The sequence below is a fragment of the Eleutherodactylus coqui genome, chromosome 8 (assembly GCF_035609145.1).
Source record: "Eleutherodactylus coqui strain aEleCoq1 chromosome 8, aEleCoq1.hap1, whole genome shotgun sequence".
In the NCBI taxonomy this organism is placed as follows: Eukaryota; Metazoa; Chordata; class Amphibia; order Anura; family Eleutherodactylidae; genus Eleutherodactylus; species Eleutherodactylus coqui.
The window spans coordinates 74,054,223-74,081,907 of NC_089844.1; the positions used below are offsets into that span (position 1 = coordinate 74,054,223).

The following is a 27,685-nucleotide window of genomic DNA, read 5'->3' on the forward strand; positions in this document are numbered from 1 at the left end:
GGATTTAAACAGTTTTGCTCTTCAGGATAGAGCACATTGCGATCATGATGGCAATTAACTAAAGACAGACAATTATAACCCTTAAAGGGGTTGTCTCGCGAAAGCAAGTGGGGTTATACACTTCTGTATGGCCATATTAATGCACTTTGTAATGTACATCGTGCATTAAATATGAGCCATACAGAAGTTATTCACTTACCTGCTCTGTTGCTAGCGTCCCCGTCTAATTTCGCTGTCTTCTGGCGTTTTTAGACGCGCTTGCGCTGTGCGGTCTTCTGCCTGGTGAATGGGGCCGCTCGTGCCGGAGAGCTGGTCATCGTAGCTCCGCCCCGTCACGTGTGCCGATTCCAGCCAATCAGGAGGCTGGAATCGGCAATGGACCGCAAAGAGCCCACAGTGCACCATGGGAGAAGACCCGCGGTGCATCGTGGGTGAAGATCCCGGCGGCCAACTTGGTGAAGGAAGAAGTAGGAAGAAAGAAGAAGTCGCAGAGCGGGGATTCGAGTAAGTAATATATATATTTTTTTTTTTTAACACATCCCTTGGGTTTGTCCTGCGCCGAACGGGGGGCCTATTGAAAAAAAAAAGCCGTTTCGGCGCGAGACAACCCCTTTAAGGCCCATTTACACGGAGTGATGATCGCTCAAACGACAGTTTGAGTGAAAGCTTTGAGCGATCATTTTGCTACTCAGCTAATTAATAGCAATTTAGTGTGCAAATGAAGCCTTAGCTAAAAGCAGTTAATAGCCTGAGGGCTCTTATCTGCTTTCAGTTCCTTTGTTCTCCAACAGGAAACAATGCTATTAGCCCTACCCATGGAGAACTCCTGATAAGGCAGAACAATGATTTTTAGGTTGGCCTGAACTTACCAGCTAGCAGTGCGTGAAAAGTGCACGATGGCCGCGCGTTTAGACGCAACGATGATCATTCAAGCGATCGCTTTTCAGCAATATTTGAGCGATCATCACTACGTGTAAATGGGCCTTTAGAAGTGTAGTTCTGGACTATAAAGAAATTGCCAAGAAAGCTAAGGTGTCAGTCAATACAGTTGCCTATACCAAGGGCCCTTAGAAACTGACAGGAGGGGGGCTGGCAGACCAAGAGCCAATGCAAAATCAGATGACGAAGTTTTTGAGAGTCAACAGTTTGTGTGATTGGCACCTAAGACCACCAAATTTTCAAGCACAGCCATGATTTGCAGGTCTTAAAGCTAGTGCAGCAAAAGAAACAAGTTTCGATTTCAAAAATGAGATTATGAGCAGGTTTGACACGTGGATCAGTAAGAAAGTCACTGCTAAGATTGCAAAATTAAAAAAGAAAGACTTTCCTCGGCCAAGCAGCACCTCCAGTTGACTACTGAAGAGTGGAAGAATGTCTTATGGACTGATTAATCAAAATTTGACATCTTTGGCACATCACGCAGGACTTTAGTATGACATTGAGTAGGTGAAAGTATGGTTCCTGATGTGTGAAGCAGATTACCAATATGGAGGAGGAAGCATGATGGGACTCTTTTGCTGGATCCAGAGTTCACAACTTCTACTGGGTGACTGGCATACTGGACAAAAGGGCTACCACAGCATTTTGATATACCATGCTATACCCTCTGGTGTACGCCTAGTTGGTCATAGGTTCATGTTACAGCAAGACAATGATCCAAAACATACTGCTAGATTATGTCAGAACTACTTAACACGACAATAAAAAGCTGGTGGGTTACAAAGAATGGAATGGCTTGCACAGTCTCCAGACTTAAACCACATTGAGCTTGTTTGGGATGAACTGGACAGAAGGGTGAAAGCAAAGCAACCTACAAGTGCAGCACATTTGTGGGAACTTCTGCAAGAATGTTCGGAAGAAATTTCTGAGTAATATCTGAATGCACTTGTAGAAAGAATGCCTTGATAATGTAAAGCTGTTATATCAGCTAGAGGGGGTTCCTTTGAAGAGTCAAAATCTAGATTGATTTTAATGAAACAGTTAATCCATTATTTTCATTCATCTTAATTTTATTTGTTCTATGCTTTCATTTTAAAGTACATTTGAGACATTAAACTGTGTAATTAATAAAAACTGGAAAATTTGAGGTGTTCTAAAAGTTTTGACAGGTAGTGGGTATATATAGCCATAATTATAGCAGCTGTAAAACAATCACGCTAAGGCTAACAGGTTTGTAGACTAAAACCATATCTACCTATGTCTAGGGAAGCGACAGTTCTGCTCCATATGCACGTGAGACATTGCAAATTTCAGCGTCTAGCTACGCACGGCGCCTGTGTGGAATTGGCCAACCATGCCGAAACTGGTTTCCAAGCACCCTAGGTCCGCTGACCCCAGCACATCACATGATTGGAAGACCTGCACTTACATTCTCCATAACAAATAAGAAATTGTAATGTCATTGCTTGCCTAGAAGTTGAAAATATACAATAGCGAGCCTACCTAATCCACTCGTCAAGCAAGGAAACATAGTGCTATTCGGCTAAAACGTGCCATGATTTAATCTACACACAGCGAACCACTCCATAGAGGACTAACGTGGTAAACCTGCAAACTCCAGCATAAAATCATCACAGATGTATCTGCCTTTCCACCAACCACAATGGTAATCACAGTGTCCAGTGCTATAGTAAGAGAACAATGGAGAGAAGATCGACCATCTATGAAACAGCATGAACATCCCTCCAACAATGGCCCAAGGACCAGAAGAACCCCACTTCAAAGTAACCAAATCTCAACCCTCAATCCCACATCTACATAGTATGGACACTGGCACCATAATTTCCCCTCAACTGTAGAATACTTTATTTGTAATATATAGTCATAGCCACAATACAAAAACTAAATCTGCGTATATATTATAGTCCAAGTTCCTTGCTTGTCCCCCCAGTTCTTCCATAGGCTCAATCAATCGGTCACCAGTGTGCTTCTTTACTGTTAACCCCCTCCATTCAATCACATTGTAATTTTATTGTATTACCGTATTTTCCGGACTATAAGGCGCACATAAAATGCTGAGAATTTCTCAGAAATAGAAAGTGCGCCTTATAATCCGGTGCGCCTTATATATGAACCCGACAGTCCAGGTGCTCCCCGACTTGCGAACAGGTTCCGTTCCGGGAGCCCGTTCGCAAGTCAAACAAGTAGTAGTATGGAGCGGGATCGCGGGTGGATCCTGCTCCATACAACGTCGGGTGCCGGCTGTTCTTACAGCGGGCACCCGGCGGCAGCAGTTCCGACGAGCCGCGCCGCTTGTCAGAACTGTTAACACTTTAAATACCACTCTGACAGCGGTATTTAAAGTGTTAACAGTCCTAACGAGCGGCGCGGCTCATCAGAACTGCTGCCGCCGGGTGCCCGCTGTAAGCACAGCCGGCAACCGATGTTCAGGGGGCCCGTACAGCGTCCCACGATGAGATCGTGGGACGCTGTGTGGTTGCTAGGCGGCCGGGGACCTCCTGAAAGGCCCCAGGGCTGTCTATGCAGAGTGCCCATCTAGCGCACGACTTGCTAGGCGCTCTGCATAGACAGCCCTAGGGCCTTTCAGAAGGCCCCTGGCTGCCTAGCAACCGCGATCTGACCGGACAGGCTTCTATCAGGCTTGATAGAAGCCTCTCCGGCCCCTGCACAGCACTAATGTGCTGCGCCTTATAATCCGGTGCGCCTTATATATGAAGCAAGATTGCTTATAAGGCGCTCATAGAAGGTGCGCCTTATAATCCGGTGCGCCTTATAGTCCGGAAAATACGGTATATGTGGTAATAAATATCTTAGAAAATGCATGAATGTCAACTATTGTAGAGTAACAGTTAGAAGGAATCACTACAACAAATGACTTTATTATGGGGTTTTTGTCCCTCCAGGTTAAAGCATTCCTAGATGACATCCTAGATAAACTACCTGAAGGATATAACATGGCAGATATAACCTCAAAGACAGCGGAACGGTCTCCATACATTCTTGTATGCTTTCAAGAATGTGAGAGGATGAATTGCCTACTTAATGAAATCAGACGTTCTCTAAAGGAGCTGGATCTTGGTCTTAAGGTATAAACCATAATATATATATCTGTAGAAGTATTTTTCCAAAATAAAATAAGTAAATTCCATTTTTAAAGATTTCACGCTTCAACCATTAATATAGATAGAATATAAAAAGGGGAGGGTGAAATTTAGAATGGAGACAAGAGGACATAAAAGACATGAGGGTAGAGACAATGTGAAGGATACAAAAAAAAAAAAAAGTACTCTCGGCATTGCTGGGGAAGAGGCTTGCATGCCTCGAAACACGTCTCTTTTGCTGGTATTAAAAATTAAAAACTCAGATTAACCATTCTAGTCCCAACTTTCTTCCTTTAGATATTTGATTACGCCACATTCCCAGTATTTTTAACCCCTAGGACTGTCCACCATTGAGTGAGGTATCCCTCTGTAATAGCAACACCTTAGCTTTTATCGAAATAGCTTGCAGCCCCACCATGGACTTGACATATAACTGAGACTTATGGCTCACCCACCCTTTCGGATGCCAAGATTCAGCTATAATTCAGGGGTGCTTCACCCTGTTTTTCCTTTTTGTATCATCTATCTTTTAGGGCACATTCAAATGGGTTTATGCAGTTTTCTTCTGTGAAAACACCATTTTCAGCGCATGTGTGTGTGTTTTTGGTGCATATGTGTTTTTTTAGGTCTCTATTGCTTCCGTGTTCACACGCGCAAAAAAAAAACGCACAAGAAGGCCCAAGTAATGCCAATTTTGTCACAACCCATAGAATACAGACCAAGATAGGCCATGCTGCGATTTTTTTTCACACATAATATTGGTCAGCGTAAAAAGCGCATGTCTAAAAAGAATTATAGAATGGTAGAGTTGGAAGGGACCTCCAGGGTCATCGGGTCATTAGTGCATGATTCACTAAATCATCCCAGACAGATATTTGTCCAGCCTTTGTTTGAACCCCTCCCGTGGTAACCTGTTCCACTCATTGATCACCTTCACTGTCAGAAAGTTTTTTCTAATATCTAATTTGTGTCTCCTCCTTTTCAGTTTCATCTCATTGCTTCTAGTCTTTTCTTGTGCAAATGAGAATAGGGCTGATCCCTCTGCACTGTGACAGCCATTCAGATATTTGTAGACAGCTATTAAGTCTCCTCTCAGCCTTCTTTTTTTCAAGCTAAACATTCCCAAATCCTTTAACCGTTCCTCATAGGACATAATTTGCTGACCGCTCACCATCTTGGTAACTCTTCTCGGAACTAGCTCGCTAGTTTGTCTATGTCTTTTTTAAAGTGGGGTGCCCAGAAGTGGACACAGTATTCCAGATGAGGTCTGACTAAGGAAGAGTAGAGGGGGATAATTACCTCATGTGATCTAGACTCTATGCTTCTCTTAATACATCCGAGAATTGTGTTTGCCTTTTTGGCTACTGCATCCCATTGTTGACTCATGTTCAGTCTATGATCTATTAGTATACCCAAGTCTTTTTCACATGTGCCCCTGCTTAGCCCAATTCCTCCCATTCTGTATGTGCTTTCTTCATTTTTCTTGCCCAGATGTAGACTTTTCATTTCTTCTTGTTAAATACCATTCTGTTAATCACTGCCCACTGTTTAAGCTTTTCTAGCTCATTTTGAGTACTCTCTCTCTCTTCTCTAGTGTTAGCTATCCCTCCTAGCTTTGTGCCGTCGGCAAATTTGATCAGTTTCCCATCAATTCTCTTCTACAGATCATTTATAAAAATGTTAAACAACACTGGGCCGAGGACAGAGCCTTGTGGTACCCCACTTGATATATTCTTCCACTTGGATGTGCAGCCGTTTATGACCACTCTTTGAGTACAATCACTGAGCCAGTTGTGAAGCCACCTAACAGTTCCCTTTTCAATCCCATATTTGGTCATTTTTTTCAATAAGTATGGTATGAGATACTTTGTCAAATGCTTTACTAAAGTCAAGGTATACTATATCCACTGCATTTCTCTGATCAACCCAGTCAGTGATTCTGTCCTAGAAGGAAATTACATTCGTCTGGCATGACTTGTTTGTTACAAACCCATGCTGGCTGTGGTTAATTACTCCATTTTCATCCAAGTACTTGCATTCATGCTGTTTAATAATTTGTTCAAAGATCTTTCCTGGTATAGAAGTCAGGCTCACAGGTCTGTAGTTTCCTGAATCCACCTTCTTCCCTTTTTTGAAGATAGGGACAACATTTGCCCTTTTCCAATCTTCTGGGACTTCTCCTGTTCTCCAGGGTTTTTTAAAGATTTTGGCAAGTAGTTCAGCAGTTACCTCCACTGCTTCCTTTAGTATCCTAGGATGTAATTCATCTGGACCTGCAGACTTGAATTCATTTTACGTCCAATTGGAATACACCAATTTAATTCAGTGGGTCCGTATTCTGTCTAAATTCAGTCTGTAAAAAATACGGACAGAAAATACACTCTTGTATGGGCCCTTAATGGTGAAATCATTGCATGTTTATTGTGTGGAGCTTCTTTATTGGGCATATTCCAGTTTCAGCAAATAAAAAGATTACATACAGTACCAGTCATTGATGGTTTTCAAGATCTCTGCTTGCAGTTATTGAATGGAATCCTAAATCCTGTTCGTTCTCTGGGGAAAATTAACAGTACAACATTCTTTGTTGCACTGTTAGTTTCCTTCATTAGCCTTAGGAAGGGGATATCCCGAAAGCTTGCTGTAACATCATGTATTTTTGTTAGCCATTAAAAGGCATCCTATCTACAAGATTACTTTGTTCTTCTAACTGAGAACAATCACACTTTACTCTACTTGCTAACACCGTACCAAACCTTTTTAAGATTCTTTGCGCTACATGAGCATCTTATGATAACCTTTGATGCCCGAAAACCTCATGTGCGACACTTCACAGATTCTGTATGTATAACCCAATATTCGTAAAGTCGTCACAAAAGCTCAAACAGCTTTGCATTCATTTTACCGAAATGATATCAATTACAATTTTTAAGGTAACAAGTAGAAAATATATATCAGCGCCTCTTCATCAAAAAATGCAAGCAGATATGCAGTGCGTATTAGTGAGTACTCACCTGGTGCTCAGTGAAATTCTTAGGACCGAGAATCCACTGGCACCCGATATCCCCAAAAACTTTTCAACCACTCTGGGTTCCCAATCCGGATAACCGGAGAGATGTCCTCGGAATGCAGCCCACTCATGGGCCGTGTAGTCTAAATGTAGTATACAAACAATGGGAAAATCCCCGTGCTCCAGAACCCAAAAGGATCAATGGTAGACTCTTCAGTCCATAGAATATCTTTAATTTATGCGATGCGTTTCGCCAACCTAGTTCTTGCCTTTCTCAAGCATATAACATACGTATGTTATATGCTTGAGAAAGGCAAGAACTGTTGCCGAAACGCATAGCATAAATTAAAGATATTGAAACGACACTCACCGGCCGCCGGCTCCGCTCTGCGCAGCCGGCACATGAAAGAGCCGGAGCTGCGGGAGCGGGTGAGTTCCGCGCTGCTTTCTGCGGGCGCTCGGGTCGGGTCCGGCTGCGAGAATTCCCGCAGCCGGATCTGACCCAGCCGTTTGCAGGCAGCCTTACACAAGCAATTTTTTCACTCAATAGTCCGAATAGTTTGAAAAAATGCTGCATGTTCTATTTTTGGCAATTTAAGAATCGCCCATTATTTTGTATAAGAGTGTTCCGAAAACGGATCGCACCCCCCATGCTGATTTTTTTTCTCACATGTATGAAAAACAGTTGTAAATCTGATGCTAATCACTTTTTTTATTGCAATAACGCATGAAAATGGCAGCAAAAATCGCAGGGGAAAGAGTCATTTTTCCACTGACCTACATAGCACTTGTCCGTGTGAATACACCCTCACGTTGTAATGCTACATGTGAATCCCTTTTTTCCTGACTCTTCAGAAAGAAAATCCTCGGCAATGATTGTACAGCCGGCAGTAGCTAAATGAGTCCCACAGAGACTACACCGGCTTCTTGGCTCCGGATGTGGTCCTTGCAAGATCAGTGTCTTCTTTTGGCAATTTGATAGACAAATGTTAAGACTCGCAGTTCAAGCTGTGTCTGTGCTGTTGCAAATGGAGAAGTGGTGTTTTCCAAGAATATACAGAGAGAATAGTTGAGGAAGGAAAAGCAATAATCTCCTTAAGAACCTTCCTAAATAATGTGTCTGTCATAGTTTAATCAAGGAAATCATTACAGTAAATTAGAAAATCATGTTAAACACCATAAATATTTACAACTTTACGTGTAGAATAAGAGTGGAATCTTAAGACGGTGAAGGAAATTCTCAAAAATGTACATTAAATGGGTATTACTATCCCCAATGGGAAAACCTGCCACGGCCACTGGTGTCTGGGATTACAGAAACATCAAAACCATCTGTTCTACACTATTTCTGTAACTCCCATAGAAGTTAATAGAAGTTACAAAAAAATGGTAGCACAGTGAGGAACAGTGTTTCTGCAGCTTTTGAGGTGTGGAAATAGCCTAGTTCATAGCTGTGCTACGTCATTTATGCAACTCCAATTCAGCTCTATGGAAACAGCATAAAGAAGCCAGTTACTGTCATCCTGGTCACCGGTGGGACCAAGTCGCGGGAGGCCCATTTTTGACAGATGTCTATGCCATAGTTGGGACTTACATCTATTAGACATTTGTGGCATACTCTGTCTGAGGTGAGAATATCCCTTTAAGCCAATAAGGATGAAGCACCGTAAATATGCGGTGCTTGATCCTGGGAGTTAATCTCGTGCCATAGTAAAAATATGAAGTAGGATTAAAGCTCCTACAATCTAGCAAGAGCGGGTTGGGTCCTCGGCTGTCACTGACAGCCGCGGACCAAGAGGAGAAGACAGAAGCCTTCTGACAACTGCACTGCCTTCTCTTTTTTGGGCTACACAGTACTCAGTAAGCGCTATGCAAAGAATAGAGGAAGTGCAAGTTCCGTTTTCCCCTATTCTACCTGGGATCACATGATCACCAGGGGCCCTCTGGTATGGCACTGCTGCTGGGTCTTAGCCAGATCAGTTCTTCCAGTGACTTGTCACACTAGAGGGATGTTTTTTCCTGTAACTGAAGTTCCTATGGATGCTGCTCCTATGGATGTCCCAGTTACAGTGGAAAAGCATGAAATTAAAAAATAAAAATGACAGTGTAAATGTCTCCCACAGGTCTTATATGACGTCACGCAGGACCATAGATGTAAAAAAAAAAAGTTTAAAAAATGAGTTTACAAAATTACAGAATAAAGTAAATAGATACAGTATATTTTTAAAAAAAAGGACCCACCACCCAAGCTGAACTAAACCGTCCCCATATCCGCTCTGTATAGCGGGAATACTCAAGTTTTATATGAAAACATCCAAAACAAAATGTGTACTTTATTATAGCGTAGATTTACTGTTAAAAGTAAAAAACTATATATTTATTTTTTCTTTTTAGCTTTTTGCACACGTTACCCCTAATTAAAATAAAAATAAAATACAGAACATTTCAGTAAATAGGTTTTAAAAATTTCTCTATATGTCACAAAACATGCAGCAAAAATAATTTTGGCAGCCCAAGAAAAAAAAAATAGGGCCATAAAACCTCCACATGTGTAAACACACTGAAAAGTTTCTGGTCCTTTAGGACTGAAACACCCTAGTCCTTAAGGGGTTAAATAAGATGTTTTCTCCCACCAAATTCATTTATCTATCTATTTATCTATCTGTGGGATAAGTGTTGATTACTAGAATGGGGGTTGTGAGTCCTCTGTTCTTCACCCACATGACCATAGTGAGGGAGGATGGAGTAATAGTTGAACATGTAAATAAGGGCAATGGAACAATACCTCTGCAGCACTGCCTATTGGAAGCCAATAGGTGGCGCTGCAGAGGTATTGTTCCATCTCCCTTATTTGCATATTACCCAGAGGAGTATGAATGACCCTATAAGTCTCCTCACTCGCTCACCTTCTAGGTGCTCCCCCTAAGGAGAAAAGATAGCATTGGGAAGAGACACCAAAATAATCATAGGCGTTCCATGTATCCTGAGCCCACATACTGCTGAAGGTGGTTGTGGTGCTGCTACAGAGCTCCATAGTTCTTTGTTATCCCTCCTGCCCCCTTGGTGCAGTGGCTGGTTGTGTTTGGTATCAGTGCAACCCCTATAGCTATTACACTGGAATACTGATTAGACACAATGACCCATTGTCACAGTAGTGTGTACCGAGCCAACAGCTTATCTTGCTTTTCACCTTCTGCTTTTTTTCCCTATGGAAGTATTTTAAGCTTTAGGCAGCACAATAATTATGCAGAAAAACATGTTTAATTTCTCCACTTTTGCTGCACATCTTAGACACATAACTTGAAATACTTTATTGTTACTACTTAATATTCCTTTTAGTAAATGACTTATGCGTCTGGTGAAAGCTGAGGCTTCTGCATTGTTCAGGCGTCAACTTGCAGCACCTTGTGTATTTCTGTGAGGCAAAAAAACGGGCTCTTTAGCATTTATCATGTCATCTTATCAGAGCCGCTATCTGAAAAGCAAATAGCTCACTAATGTTTTCTTTTGTTAGGGCGAGTTAGCAATCTCTTCGGAAATGGAGCAACTGCAGTCAGCCCTATTTTTTGATAATGTACCTGACACTTGGATGAAGCTGGCTTATCCATCAACGTACAACCTGGCTCAGTGGTAAGGGCTGCTTCTTCATTTTCTGGGAAAGTCCATTTGTTGCCTTAGCTTTACCAGATTAATACAATGTAACCGATAATTTTCTAATGTATTAACACAAAACCTGCTGTTGAATTCACTGCTAACATTATGAGGATACCTTTCTCCATGAAGTCCATATACAAAGTCCATATACAAACATTTCCAGTCGTGAAAGCTGGAGTTTAATTGTTGATTAGAGATTATTTTACCCTCCCTAATTAATATCTTTGCTAATTCTGAGCCTGCTCCGTAGGGCCCACATGGCTCTTTGTGGCTAACAACATTCTTGGCCCCAACATGCTGGATCTCCATGCTCTTGTATAGGCCAGAATGGGCATTTTCTGTTACTTATGAAGATAGAGTCCCCTATTCAGGACCTCCCTCGATTATCCAGAGTAGAGAACAATGCATAAAGAGCATCTCACTCAGGTGAACCCAGTCCATTGCATGGTGAGCCATTCATATGACTAGTTGGAACATAATGTTTTACCCCCTGCAGCGGCTGAAAATATATACCTGGCCAGAACTTCCTATAAGAGGCAATAATTTGGAATTTCTGGTTGCAGCTGATCATTAAGGTAATGCTAGCATTTCAGGACTAATGCCCATGCATTTTATAAGACATAATGTTTGTTTAGTCCCCAGTGCTGGAGCAAGGAGTATTAATTAAGTAACATTGAGGCATGGGACAGGGTAGACAGGTGCTAAAGAGTAATGCATGTTAATCAGCAAACTAGAAGGGTCCAGGTAATGCACTTAACTATGGCCAGCCTTAGATGTGCAATCAGTATGGTTGCACAGGGTGCTGGCCACCAGCTTGTAGATGGAGGCACCAGGACCAGGCAGATGTAGGCTGGGCGTGATTGCCTCCCTTAGGTCAGTCCAGCCAGATTATCTTCTTTCTTTGTGTCTTGTGGAGCTACATTAATAATTTTCCTCCTGGCATTGTCTGCTCCCCATTGATATTTCAAGCTGCCACTGTTAGGTCATTACACCCCCATAATATAATTGCTTAGTTCTGCTGCTGTATTTATGTCATGACTTTGGTTCTGGTGCTGTATCTATATACCGAGCTTGCTTTATGCTGTATTTATGTTATGAGCTTGGTTCTGGTGCTATGTTTATACTATGAGCTTAGGTCTGGTACTGTATTAATTCACTGAGCTGTTCTCGTGTGGGGATGCTGCTATTTTGCTGCTTTCTTAACAGGCAGAATACAGTCTGATAGCCTATTAGTGCAATATACCGTATTTTTCTGACTATAAGACGCAGTTTTCAGCTAGATAAAATCTTGCTGAAAAGTGTCTGTGCCTTATCATCCAGAGGCAGGGGGGTCTGATAGATCCAGAGACCCCTGACTGCTGCCTTAATGATCCCACAGTGCACTGATATGGGATAACTCTGCAGCCATACATACCATGGCTACACAGTCCTTCCTCTGTCTGCTGATCAGTGCAGGACAGGAGCAGTCCCCTCCAGCAGATAACCACAGACCACAGAGATCACTCACATATCTTCTCCGGGGTGCAGGTCAACAGCACAGACAATAGCAAAGATCAAAGGTCTTGCAGTAGCAGCAGGACTATAGATGTCATAACTATGACTAGGAAGCTGCTAGAGGGGATCATGTATGACTACACTTGTATGTGGGGATTTAGTGTTAATTACATCAGTGTTTAACATTCCAGCTGCGCGTGCGTGTGTGTGTACGCATGTATGTAGCAGAGCTGTATGTGTATATGTGAATGCTGCACAGCAGTGTGTGTTTCTGCAGAGTTGTAAATGCTGCAGAGCTATGTGTATATGTTGCAGAGCTGTGTATGTTGTGTGCATGTACAATGTGCGTGCAGCAGTGCTGTGTATGTGTAAAATGTGAACTTGTGCTTGCGCCATTGTTTGAATGGAACCAAAAGGTAAGGAGAAACTTACCAGCGCTTCGATGCAACCAACAGAGGAACAAATAGTAAGATGTTGTACTTACTTAACAGGTATGCCGTATCACCTGGCACCCCTGAATCCCGGATGGCAGATGATATAATCAAGCGTGGCTTTAGCATTTTGTATATACAAATGTATGATTAAGGGCTTATTAACAGGTGTGTGCATATCCCATGTGTGACCTTAAGCGTGTTGTGACAGGGTCCTAAGAAAGCTGCATAGAGTTACAGTAGAGAGAACACTGCTTGACATGCAGACGTCATCACGTTGGATATACAGCGACAGAAGCCCTGCGTGGAAATACATTGTTTTTATGTTACTTTTATGTATATCATCTCATTGTGTCTTTTTAAAATCTGTGAACCATGCAATTTACAACCCGTCATCAGAGCTGTTGAATAGTTTGCGCTCTCCGAAAAAAAAACTATATCCTCTAATTGGAAAAATATTGATATCTCGTGATTTTGCTTTTTGAAATGAACAAGAAGACTAGAGGAAATGTTACATTATTGTGTAGTCATGACAAAGTGATGTTATTAAAGCAGAAGTGGCACTATGTGTAATGGAAACCTGGATAATGTCTCTCTATACTTGACTAGTCGGATGCTACGACACAGTAGCCAAGCTGATATTTTCCTTTATAAGTTGCAGGGGGGGGGAAAAAGCATTATCTACAATTTGTTTGGCGGCTTTTCCCTCTTTTCATCCACTCAGAGTTCAATCCTTAATGTTTTATTGAAATTGATTTTAAATGAGCACTATTTTTATTGCACATAATGACTTTCAAATAATCTAGAATTTATCTTGCTTTCCCATTGTCTGCACTTTGGTTTTAGACAATATTTTCAAAAGCGATTCATTGAATTCCATATCTTAAAATGGATCCATCTAAAATGCACTAAAGATTATCTGTACTGTAATTGTGTGGAAAATTATACTGATTTAAAACAAATTCTTGTGGAAATGAAAATGTAAGTGCAGACCAAAAAATTTAAAAGTGCCAATTTGTTGTTCTAACTCACTGGGAAAGCTGTATGCGTTCCAAAATTACATGTTTTTATATACTGTATAGTTGTTCTGTATGGTTTTCCTCCATAATAAAATCAACATAAATCCATTAACATAGCGAGTTAACTAACATGAACAGGCACCTGTCAAATTGTCCTTCAAAAGGGAATGGGGGGGATTCACTTCAGTGGAGACGGGAAGACAGAATTCATGTTTAAAATAAATTTGTGTAATGTGATTGTTTTTCCCATTTTTCATTATAAAGAGTTGTTACATTTCATAAAGAACGTACTCATGCTTTATGGGACTTAGGGTATGTTCACAGGGAGTATAATCGCTGCTGTGGGCTTTCCTCAATAGAAGATCGTCAACGAATACACAGCTAATCCACAGTGGAAGATCATTAATGGATATACAGCTAATCCACTGTGGAAGATCATCAATGATACACAGCTGATCCACTGTGGAAGATAATCAATGATACACAGCTAATCCACAGTGGAAGATCATCAATGATACACAGCTAATCCACAGTGGAAGATCATCAATGATACACAGCTAATCCACAGTGGAAGATCATCAGTGATACACAGCTAATCCACAGTGGAAGATCATCAGTGATACACAGCTAATCCACAGTGGAAGATCATCAGTGATACACAGCTAATCCACAGTGGAAGATCATCAGTGATACACAGCTAATCCACAGTGGAAGATCATCAGTGATACACAGCTAATCCACAGTGGAAGATCATCAGTGATACACAGCTAATCCACAGTGGAAGATCATCAGTGATACACAGCTAATCCACAGTGGAAGATCATCAGTGATACACAGCTAATCCACAGTGGAAGATCATCAGTGATACACAGCTAATCCACAGTGGAAGATCATCAGTGATACACAGCTAATCCACAGTGGAAGATCATCAGTGATACACAGCTAATCCACAGTGGAAGATCATCAGTGATACACAGCTAATCCACAGTGGAAGATCATCAGTGATACACAGCTAATCCACAGTGGAAGATCATCAGTGATACACAGCTAATCCACAGTGGAAGATCATCAGTGATACACAGCTAATCCACAGTGGAAGATCATCAGTGATACACAGCTAATCCACAGTGGAAGATCATCAGTGATACACAGCTAATCCACAGTGGAAGATCATCAGTGATACACAGCTAATCCACAGTGGAAGATCATCAGTGATACACAGCTAATCCACAGTGGAAGATCATCAGTGATACACAGCTAATCCACTGTGGAAGATCATCAGTGATACACAGCTAATCCACTGTGGAAGACCATCAATGATACACAGCTAATCCATGGTGGAAGATCATCAATGATACACAGCTAATCCATTGTGGAAGACCATCAATGATACACAGCTAATCCACAGTGGAAGATCATCAATGATACACAGCTAATCCACAGTGGAAGACCATCAGTGATACACAGCTAATCCACTGTGGAAGACCATCAATGATACACAGCTAATCCACTATGGAAGACCATCAATGATACACAGCTAATCCATTGTGGAAGATCATCAATGATACACAGCTAATCCACAGTGGAAGATCATCAATGATACACAGCTAATCCACAGTGGAAGAACATCAATGATACACAGCTAATCCACAGTGGAGGATTGTCAACGAATACACAGCTAATCCACAGTGGAAGATCATTAATGGATATACAGCTAATCCACTGTAGAAGATCGTCAATGATACACACAGCTAATCCACTGTAGAAGACCATCAATGATACACAGCTAATCCACTGTGGAAGACCATCAATGATACACAGCTAATCCACTGTGGAAGACCATCAATGATACACAGCTAATCCACTGTGGAAGACCATCAATGATACACACAGCTAATCTGCAGGGGAAGACCATCAATGATACACACAGCTAATCTGCAGGGGAAGACCATCAATGATACACAGCTAATCTGCAGGGGAAGATCATCAATGATACACAGCTAATCTGCAGGGGAAGATCATCAATGATACACAGCTAATCTGCAGGGGAAGATCATCAATGATACACAGCTAATCCATTGTGGAAGATCATCAATGATACACAGCTAATCCATTGTGGAAGATCATCAATGATACACAGCTAATCCACAGTGGAAGATCATCAGTGATACACAGCTAATCCACAGTGGAAGATCATCAGTGATACACAGCTAATCCACAGTGGAAGATCATCAGTGATACACAGCTAATCCACAGTGGAAGATCATCAGTGATACACAGCTAATCCACAGTGGAAGATCATCAGTGATACACAGCTAATCCACAGTGGAAGATCATCAGTGATACACAGCTAATCCACAGTGGAAGATCATCAGTGATACACAGCTAATCCACAGTGGAAGATCATCAGTGATACACAGCTAATCCACAGTGGAAGATCATCAGTGATACACAGCTAATCCACAGTGGAAGATCATCAGTGATACACAGCTAATCCACAGTGGAAGATCATCAGTGATACACAGCTAATCCACTGTGGAAGATCATCAGTGATACACAGCTAATCCACTGTGGAAGACCATCAATGATACACAGCTAATCCATTGTGGAAGATCATCAATGATACACAGCTAATCCATTGTGGAAGATCATCAATGATACACAGCTAATCCATTGTGGAAGATCATCAATGATACACAGCTAATCCATTGTGGAAGACCATCAATGATACACAGCTAATCCATTGTGGAAGACCATCAATGATACACAGCTAATCCACTGTGGAAGACCATCAATGATACACAGCTAATCCACTGTGGAAGACCATCAATGATACACACAGCTAATCTGCAGGGGAAGACCATCAATGATACACAGCTAATCTGCAGGGGAAGATCATCAATGATACACAGCTAATCTGCAGGGGAAGATCATCAATGATACACAGCTAATCTGCAGGGGAAGATCATCAATGATACACAGCTAATCTGCAGGGGAAGATCATCAATGATACACAGCTAATCTGCAGGGGAAGATCATCAATGATACACAGCTAATCTGCAGGGGAAGATCATCAATGATACACAGCTAATCTGCAGGGGAAGATCATCAATGATACACAGCTAATCTGCAGGGGAAGATCATCAATGATACACAGCTAATCCATTGTGGAAGATCATCAATGATACACAGCTAATCCATTGTGGAAGATCATCAATGATACACAGCTAATCCATTGTGGAAGACCATCAATGATACACAGCTAATCCATTGTGGAAGATCATCAATGATACACAGCTAATCCATTGTGGAAGACCATCAATGATACACAGCTAATCCACTGTGGAAGACCATCAATGATACACAGCTAATCCACTGTGGAAGACCATCAATGATACACACAGCTAATCTGCAGGGGAAGACCATCAATGATACACAGCTAATCTGCAGGGGAAGATCATCAATGATACACAGCTAATCTGCAGGGGAAGATCATCAATGATACACAGCTAATCTGCAGGGGAAGATCATCAATGATACACAGCTAATCTGCAGGGGAAGATCATCAATGATACACAGCTAATCTGCAGGGGAAGATCATCAATGATACACAGCTAATCTGCAGGGGAAGATCATCAATGATACACAGCTAATCTGCAGGGGAAGATCATCAATGATACACAGCTAATCTGCAGGGGAAGATCATCAATGATACACAGCTAATCTGCAGGGGAAGATCATCAATGATACACAGCTAATCCATTGTGGAAGATCATCAATGATACACAGCTAATCCATTGTGGAAGATCATCAATGATACACAGCTAATCCATTGTGGAAGATCATCAATGATACACAGCTAATCCATTGTGGAAGACCATCAATGATACACAGCTAATCCACTGTGGAAGACCATCAATGATACACAGCTAATCCACTGTGGAAGACCATCAATGATACACAGCTAATCTGCAGGGGAAGATCATCAATGATATACAGCTAATCTGCAGTGGATGATAGTCAACGGATACACAGCTAATAAACAATGGAAGTTTGTCAACGGATACACAGGTAATCCACTGTGGAAGATCATCAATGATACACAGCTAATCCACTGTGGAAGACCATCAATGATACACAGCTAATCCATTGTGGAAGATCATCAATGATACACAGCTAATCCACTGTGGAAGACCATCAATGATACACAGCTAATCTGCAGGGGAAGATCATCAATGATATACAGCTAATCTGCAGTGAATGATAGTCAACGGATACACAGCTAATAAACAATGGAAGTTTGTCAACGGATACACAGGTAATCCACTGTGGAAGATCATCAATGATACACAGCTAGCCCACAATTGAAGATAGTCAACGGATACACAGCTAATTCTGCATAACGTACGTGTATATTTTACACTTGCAAAACCACATGCAACTACATCAATCTGATGCTGTCCTGAAATTCACGGCAAATCCATACCAAAATCCACAGCAGCATTTAGATGCGGATTTAGCCACTGCAGATTAGCAGCGTATATGCAGCCGATTTTCCACTATGGAAAGTTCACTACAACCCCCAAACCTATGAAGGTACGTAAGAGGGCCATACACTTTAGATAGCTGTTTGCTGAACACTCATTCAGCTGACAGCTATTTCACCCAACAACCTAAACATATGTACACTTACCTCAGAAGCACCCGTACACATTAGAAGGTCTGTCGTGCCATTTAAAATTGCCCACCTTAAGGCCTCATGCACATGGCCGGGTCGGATTCCGACTGCGAGATTCTTGCAGCAGGATACGACCAGTGCTCCTGCAGTGACCACTCGCTTACTTGTCCAGCATCTTCTCTCGCTGCTCTGCGATGTGTCGGCTGGGGCACAGGCTCACACAGAAATAGGATATGCCATGATTTTGTTACCGTGCGGATTTTCCACGATCCAAATCGCGACTGTCTGCATAGGATTGTGTGCACGCACAGAGCATGAATATACTTGGCCAAAATCAGAGTAGATACATACAGAAAAAAATAATCCAGCTTCTCCAATGCTTGGGAAAAAAATAGTATAAAATCAAGAACCTTTATTTATAGAACATCAAATATATTATGAGGTGAGACAACAACAAGCTAGTGTGTCGTTATTCCCTCTGACGCCTTTCGAATGCCATCCTGCAACCTTAGGGCTCATGCACATGAACGTATGAGTAAAACGCTGAGGGTCTCCCTGCAGTGTTTTACTGGTCTTTGTAATCACCGCATGCACAGTGTGATTTATTTATTTATTTGTAAAGAAATTCCCCACCCTGTTTCAGAGCGGGGATGCGAATGAAAACACTGCCCATACGCAATGTATTGTATAAGGACAACATTTCATGCACAGAGTCTACAAATGTATAGGACTTCATAGTATGCAGAGAAATAGAGCATGCTGCAATCTATTTCTCGTGCTTTTTGATACACAGTGTCTACATGTACATGTGCATGGATTAATGAAAGCCCATTGACTCCATTCACCGTGTTTCATACGTCCGTGTAACGCATGCATAATACACAGTGCAAGCCCTTAGTCTTTCTTGACTGTATTGACTTATTTGAAGCGCCTTAATGGAAATACACACTAAATGTCCTCTCTATTGGAGACACCCAACAAGTAGTGCAGTACAGCTCCTCTGACATCCAGCAGCACAGCAATGTGTCGTGGTATGCATCCACAGGTATCACACCATTATTCCACCTCCACCAGCTCGAGCTATTGAATCACATGGTGGGAAGGATTCATAGACTCTTACTGCTTGTGCTAATTTATGACCCTCCCATCAGCATGCGCAATGGAAATTGGGATTCATCTGACCAGCTGATGTTTTTCCACTGCTTAGTGATTTTTACGCTATTTTGCCTACTGGAGTCTTGACTTTCTGCTTCTCTTAAACAATAATGGCACCTAGACTGCTGTTATAACCCATCACGGCTAAAGAACGAAGAGTTGCGCATTCAGACACGTTGGTTGCAGGGCCAGCATTGTGTTCGGTGCAGTTTGCTTGACTGTGTACTGCCTGTTTGTTAGACCGATCCATTACATCCTCCTCTGACCCCTTTCATCATTGATGGAATAAAGATATATGTGGCAGCATAATGTGCAAAATGTAAAAATTATCTTTATTCTTCCTTCTCCAGCAACATTGCGATATTAGCGGTCTTTATCAAGCATACTTTCATCGTTGAGTCATTTACATCAACAGGATTCCCTTTCACTGGATGTTTTTCCTTGATCACACCATTCTCAGTATACTTTCTGCACTACGACATGAAAATAAACCCTACAGGATTGGCAGTGTTGGAAATCCTGGCCCCTGTTAGCCTACTCCGATGACCAGGCCTCATTGGCGGTTGGTCAGATCACTCCATTTTTCCCATTAAGTTATGGCATCACACTTTAATTGATCTACAGAAAACTTAATTAATCAGTTAATTTTATGTTTCACTTCAAGGTCACATATCTGATATCCATACAATGATGCACCAATCATTAGAGGGCTGGAGTCTCTAATAAAGTGACCATTCTATGTATTATCTGTATGTATATATATATATATATATATATATATATATATATATATATATATATATAGTGAACATGATGATTACATGGTAAGCAAAACTTTCATGGCAATCAGCCTCTGGAGATGGTATCTCTCAGTTTCTAAGTGTATTCTTACAGTGATTGGAATAGTAACATAGTAACATAGTTCGTAAGGCCGAATGAAGACAATGTCCATCTAGTCCAGCCTGTCTATCCTCCTGTGTGATTGATCCAGAGGAAGGCAAAAAACCCCAAGACCAGAAGCCAAATAGCCCTTTTGGGGAAAAAAATTCCTTCCCGACTCCCTAATGGCAATCAGACTGTTCCCTGGATCAACCCCTAAGAGTTCCTACCTACCTGTATACCTGGGTTAACAATTAACCTAAGATTTATAACCTATAATATCCTTCCTGGGCTTGTTAACTTGGGAGGGGCATCACCTCTGGCAGATTAATTGTTGCTTATGTCAGAAGTTGTTGCAAATTACATCACAAATCTACGCATGCTTATTGGCCCTTCCAGACGCAACGAGAATCGCTCAAAAATCGCTCAAAGCAGTCTTTTGAGCAATTCTTGTTGCGTCTAATTGCACTGACATCATGCAGTTTTCGCACACGAGTCGTTGATCGCTCACTTCAATTTTTCTTGAATTGAGCGATCAACTGTTATCAGCACAGCTGGCTACGCTGATAAGATTCTCTGTGCCTGTGTCCTGCTGTGAATTTACAGCGGGCATGGGCTGTAAGCGTAAGCAAGGGCTGTAAGCGTGCAGAACAAGCGTGGTTATGCAAAACAGCTGTATTGTTCTATTAGCGGCTGCGGCTGTGTCCCGCTCCGGCTGCATAACTGTATAGTAGCCACTTAGCTACTATAAGGTATGCAAAGATGATCGCTCAAAACTGTCACTCAAACTGTCGTTTGAGCGACTTTTGAACGATCTTCTGTCAGTGTAAATGTGGTCTATATCGGGCATACATTTCAATTTCTAAACACTGGGACAACCAAAGACATACCAAGTTTATTATGAGGTATGCACCTCTTAATAGATGTGGCATATTATACTCCAACAAAGTATGGATTAAGGCCGATGTATAAAACTCCAGTCTGAATAAATCTTCCCTGCTGTAGGTCTTCCTTCTGGATGTTTTCTATTATTTTGTTCAATGTATATACAGTATATGAACGTATGTAGAAGAATTAATAAGGCCCATATGAACATGGGCCTTAAGAACCGCAGCAATGTTTTACCTACCTGTAGTTACATATTCAACACATTTGAGAAATCAAAGCGCATGCACATGATCTTATCACTGACAATGAAGACTTTGTACTCTCATTAACTGTTCTTAGCAGCAACCAGAACAATAAGACTTTTCTTTCTAAAGCTTTGAAGTCTAAGTGCGGAAATCAAGAATAGAGCAACATTGTCTTACAGAATCAACACGGCTTGTAAATGCCTCACCGAATCTGTTTAATGAGAGGTTATTTGCACTTTTTACGTGACTGACCAGTATTCTAGATATGGAATATACAGAGATAGGAGACTTTTGTGAAAGTCAATAAAGGCTGGGTGTGAACATTTAGTTAAAAATCCAAATGTTGCAATAGCCATGAAAACTGTTTCCTCACCTTGTCAATATACCATCACTTTCTAATGATTTCAAGTCTGCTTTCTAGACCCCTACTGATCCCAAGAATGAAGGGACTGCATTGCTAGTTTAGCACTGCAGCACAGCAACATTCACTTGAATGGGGCTAAGATAGGGGCGTAACTATAGGGGATGCGGTTGCTCCCCGGCCCAGGAGCCTTAGGGGGGCCATAAGGCCTCTCTTCTCCATCTAGTAAGCCTAGTAATATGAAAGCATTATAGTTGGGGTGCCTGTTACAGATTTTGCATTGGGGCCCAGAAGCTTTACGTTACACCTCTGTGCTAAGCTATAGTTCTCTGGCTGGTAATGCCACTGTTAAATGGGTATTCTGGTTAGAATGAGTACAAGATAGGGGATAACTAGCTGATCTGTGGAGGTCTGACTGTTGGGTCTGTCACCAATCCCAATAACGGTCCCAGTTGATCCTCAGATGAACAGGAGTAGAGACTATAGAGGCATGCTGCCGCTCCATTCATTTTAATGAGAGCACCAGAGAGTGCGGAGTTCAAGCACTCATCAATATCATTGAAATGAATGGAGTGGTGGCACGCAGGCGTAATGTTTGCTACATTCATTTGAGGACAAACCCGACACCCATTCTCTGTGATAAGTGGGAGTCCCAGTGGTCAACCCCTTCCCCTTCCCCACTGATCTTGTTTTAATTGGAATAACACTCTTAGGTGAAATGCGAAAAGGAAGTTTGGTACATTGGTTTTTAATTGCGAATACTTTTTTATTGTTTTGCAAGTTATTAATGGTACATAACACTTCACATGCTATTTATAGCAATAGGTGTACAATATAGTAGTAATCTGAAAGAATGTGAAACTCTGAACATGGGGTAATAACCAATAAGTAGGCTAGAAAGAAGAAAAGAAAGAAATTGCGGTGTTGGTTCACAATGTAGTGCATTCAAATCGTGATTTCACATATGCATGAGGCGAAGGGTATAGGCTCTCTGAGCCCCTTTTAGGCATAGAGTGTTGAACTAAGGACCACCTCATACTAAGCCGTCTCTTAGGATTGGTACATTTGTTTTTAAGGTGCCCATGCTCTCGTTCAGATGACAGCCATTTCCCTCGAAATCACCCACACACATAACCTAGCCAAGCGTTCGTGTACTTTCCATGGAGACAGTGAAAAAAGCCACAACCATACAGTTCTGGCGTTGGTTTATCTCCAGGTGAAACAAAATAAATGTGCGTTGAAATTCAATATAACCAATTCTTCTACCAGGAAACAGTCAGGGGGCCCCCATATGCATACAAGAGTCATCCAGTCCTGCCGGAATTGGTGGTTTGGATGACTATTCTCTAATGTGTTAGGAGGTCTTCATGATCAGTGAGGTTGCACCGATAATGGAATTATGGAATTGATTATGGAATATCGTGGCAAAAGATCAGGACACTACAAAATGTGAATATCTCTTTAACCCCTTAGGGACGAAGCACAGTAAATTTATGACACTTGGTCCTGGGCTTTAAGCCTGGCTGATAGAAAAAAATATGGTGTGGAATTAAAACTCTTGTTCTTGAAATCTAGCAGAAGCAGGTAGGGTTCTCAGCTGCCAGACCTGAGGACCCTGAGGAGAAGGCAAAAGCATTTTTTAACTACTTCTACCTTCTCTCTTGCAAGCTACATAGTGCTTAATAAGCGCTATGTAGTGTAGGGAGAAAGTGAAAGTGCTACCGTGGCAGAGCTGCAGGGCCTTAGCAGACCCAGATCAGCTCTGTTAGTGACTAATGTAATTCTAGGGGGATGTTTTCCTCTGTAACTGTGGTTCCTGTGGATGCCCCAACTGAAGAGTGGGAATTAAATAAATAAAAAAACAGACAATGCGAATGAGCCCCAGACGTCTTATAAGACCTCATGAAGGACATGACATACAAGTTTTTAAAAAAGTTACAAAATTAAGGAAAAAAAAAATACAGCAAAAAATAAATAATTTTTTTTTAAAAAAAAGAGAGAGAGACTATACAAATTTATATATAAGAATGTCCAAAACAACGTCTTTTAACACTAATAAAATGGGGGGAAAGGTCTGTGAAGAAAAGATATATAAAAAATAGCCCTATATGTCATGGGAAAAAAAACGCAGCAAATATAATTTTGGTAGTTGCAGAACCAAAGATCCTGATCCTTAGGGGGTTAAGGCAGCAATACCTCTACCATGGCTATTGGAGGAGTGTGTACCCTGCCCATGTTTCACTCTGACAAACCTCATAGACATTAGATTGTTGCCAGATCCAACCAATTTATTGTGCCCAATGTCTGTTCTCATTTTTCTAATGTCGATGTCAGTCATCCCATTGAAGAACATTACATTCAGCCTCCCCAGCCTGCAACGGTTGCATCCATGTGTAGTAGGTTATATTCACTACACAGTAACTGTGGATAATATTTAGGTTAAATGTAACTTTAAATGAGGTATTTTGAACACCAAGCTTTACAGACTTAATAGAAAGCATTCTAAGCCCAAGCCATATACTTGACTGACACTGTTTCTTCCAGCATTATCTCTATTTCTTGGAACTATTTAAAGTCTTTCTTATGGTACACAATGTTGTGACATTTATATCCCATTAACAAGTGCTCTCCTTCTCTGACATTGCTTCAGAGGTCATCAGCAGGCGACATATAGTGAGTCATTGATTTTCAAAGATTAGATGCTATTTTCCTTTAGAAGCGAAAAGTCAACTTCCCATAACATAATAAATCATTATTCCGACTGGATATTTATCTGCCATTGGCGATGCAGTAATTGGAGTAACTTAGGTGCCAGTTTTTGATGCATTAGTTTCAGCAAAGCCCTTATATTTATCCATTTGAATTCCCAGTTTTGTTATTAACATAATACAAGGGACATATACAAGATATCTGTAACGAGGCGAATAAACACAGAAAATCAGCCTCCGTGGTGCCAGTATCATTCATGTGCATTGCTGCATACAGTATGGATTGTCTCAGATATTTATGGCGTATCTGTAGTAAAAATGTCTAGTAGATGGGGGTTTCACCAAGCAGATGAACAAGGATCCTATAATTCCCATTTTGTCAACCAAAATGGCTTCCCACAACCTATTAGTCGTTTATGATTTATCCCAATTTTGTATATATACACATGTTAGCCTCACACTCACTCATCATCACCATAGCATCTACAGGGTGGGCCACGAAAAAGCAGTTTGACACCAAATTCTTAAGAGAGCAGTCTAAAAGAAAATTTATCTATCTTGTCCGTAACATCCAATCACAGCACAGCTTTCATTTCTGAAACTTTTTAGTAAAATGAAAGCTGCACTGTGATTGGATGCTATGGGCACCAAAGATTTTCTTTTAGACAGCTTTCCTAAAATTGTGGTGTTGGGTTAATTCTCCGAAGCCCACCCTGTAAAACAAACGTCATTGGAATGTGATTTACTGGGAAATATTTTAATTAGATGCTCTAAAAATAATCAGAAATTTGTTTGGCCAATCATCTGCTTATATAAAAGATTAAAAGGCCTGGGTGACGGCGCAACCTTTTACAAAAAGAATGATATAACTCAAAGCCAAGGAAAGAAGTATAATCTCATATTTTATCCGACAACTGGAAGGTGTACAGCTCTAGTGTGCGAGCACGCTTACCTATCATCTGGTTTCTATACACCAGGTGATCGCTAAGCCTAGTTTTAGATAGTGTAACCCGGCTTGGCAAAAGCCCTTTACCATTTGTCTGACATGACCACTGCAATAAAACATCCAATTGCTTGTCTACTATTTTGAAAAATTCTCTATATTAAGACAAAAGTGCCAAAAGCATTATATAAATTACTGTTTATTACACAGTTAAGATGTGGAGAACTTTATCTTATTGCTTAACTCCTGTGTAGTGATGAGCGAATTTTTGAAACGTGTAGTTCAACCAGTTTGCCAAATTTTTTAGCAAAAAGTTCAGTTCGGTCCAAATTAGTTCAAACTGAATTGGAACTTCACCAATACCTTGAAACTGATGTAAAACACTATCTAAGAGCCAGAAAAGCTATAAGGAAAACAAAACATTTTTTGTGGTTTGGGCAAGACAAACCACCTGAGGTTCGAATTTGCACCACATTTAGTAAAGCTCAACCCGAAACAGCATTCGACCATTTTGGTTAGCTCAAAACTAGTCCTGTGTGGAGATATTGATTGAAGTAACAGGTCTGAAGCTGTAGGGTTTCTGTTAATGTCTACATGACAACAGTGCTTGTTGTTCGCTCTGGCATATTAGCCTTGTCATTGGGATACTGTATGGCTTTAAATTAGCATCCACATAAATGTATAAGATGGTGTAGATGTGAATTATAGATCCACATAGCCCATGATGAGGCTGAATTAAGTACTAAGCAAGAAGCTGTCGAAGGACACTTCTGTAACATTAGTTGTGTACAGAAGGTTATAAGCCATTTCATTTCTATTTCGATACAATGAAAGGGATACATTTAGAGCACAGAGATCTGTTCTGTAACCTGCAGTTTTCCAGCTGTTGTTGAACAGTAGCGGAGTTGAGGGTCTCTTTTGCTTGCTCTCTAGGTACAGTGATCTGCTCCTTCGCTGCCGTGAACTTGATGCCTGGACTCAAGATCTTTGTCTCCCAAGTGTCGTCTGGATATCAGGTTTTTTCAACCCCCAGTCCTTCCTCACAGGTAGGGAGCACATCACAACTCATTAGTAATTTACTGCTACAGTAATTTTTATAATTACTGCCAGGAGGCCTCATTAAATTTGATCTAATGAATAAATATTGTATTTTTCAACATGATTACCAGAACAGCTTAAACTGTGTGCCATAAACAATTATTTCTCTCCACGCTTTATCCTAACTGAATGCATGTTTGCCGTCCTAAAAATATATTTCCGAAGTGATGTACATTCTACGCATTTTTTGTGATATAGACTATTAGATATGACAGCTAAAAGGATGGAGATGGTTAGGTCAGACACAGGAATAAAATAAGAAGTATATAGAATACTTGATTGTCAGTTTGCACCCATTGTGATCATTAGAAACCAAAATATTTTACAACCTCATGACCTGCAGTATAATACCTCTTTCATTAACCCATTTGAGGACACAGTGATTTTTCCATTTTCATATACAGTATATTATAACTTTTTTTCTTTGAGGGCAGTCACTGGAAAAAACGCACAGCAATCCCACTATTGTTTTTGGGGCTTTGTTTTTACAAAGTTCACTGTGCAGTATAGATGACGTTAACTTTATTCTATGGATCAGTACTATAATGACAATTCCAAGTTTATATGATTTTTTGTTATATTACATTTGCATTATTATTGTTAACCGTTTAGTCGTTCACGACCCTAAAGGTCAGCTCCCTCCATGTTTTTCGGTTTTGCACTGTTTCTTTCAGTTGTGCGATACCCATGCCAGTATCAGCCATCTTGTTCTTTGGCAGCCGGGTCTTCTTTTGCCACTGATCTGTCCAAACATTATAGTTATTATACTTTTGGATAATAATGCTTAAAAGTAATTTTTTGCATTACTGATTTCAAAGACCCTTATTATTTTTCAGTTGACTAAGCTGCGTGAAGGCTTGTTTTTTTGCAAGATGACCTGCGGTTTTTACCGCTTTGGGGTACACATGACTTTCTAATCAGTTCTTCAGTTTTTTTTTTGTTTTTTTTTAAAATATACTTAAGTGCATACTTCTCCCCATGACATCACACCTGCACTACTACAAAACACCAATGATTGTCTGTCGGCTGTTCCCACATCACGTCTTCTCTCTACCTGAAGGTGA

General features: G+C 40.9%; 1 protein-coding gene across 1 annotated transcript in view; it reads left to right on the plus strand.

Annotated features, from left to right (window-relative positions):
* LOC136577884 (dynein axonemal heavy chain 11-like) overlaps positions 1 to 27,685 on the plus strand; it is a 390,521-nt gene that overhangs the window by 345,300 nt on the left and 17,536 nt on the right. Inside the window, exons 71-73 of the mRNA XM_066577803.1 lie at positions 3,864 to 4,046; positions 10,583 to 10,698; positions 26,457 to 26,569. Coding sequence (XP_066433900.1) covers positions 3,864 to 4,046; positions 10,583 to 10,698; positions 26,457 to 26,569 — 412 coding nt within the window. The remainder of the gene's footprint in view (positions 1 to 3,863; positions 4,047 to 10,582; positions 10,699 to 26,456; positions 26,570 to 27,685) is intronic.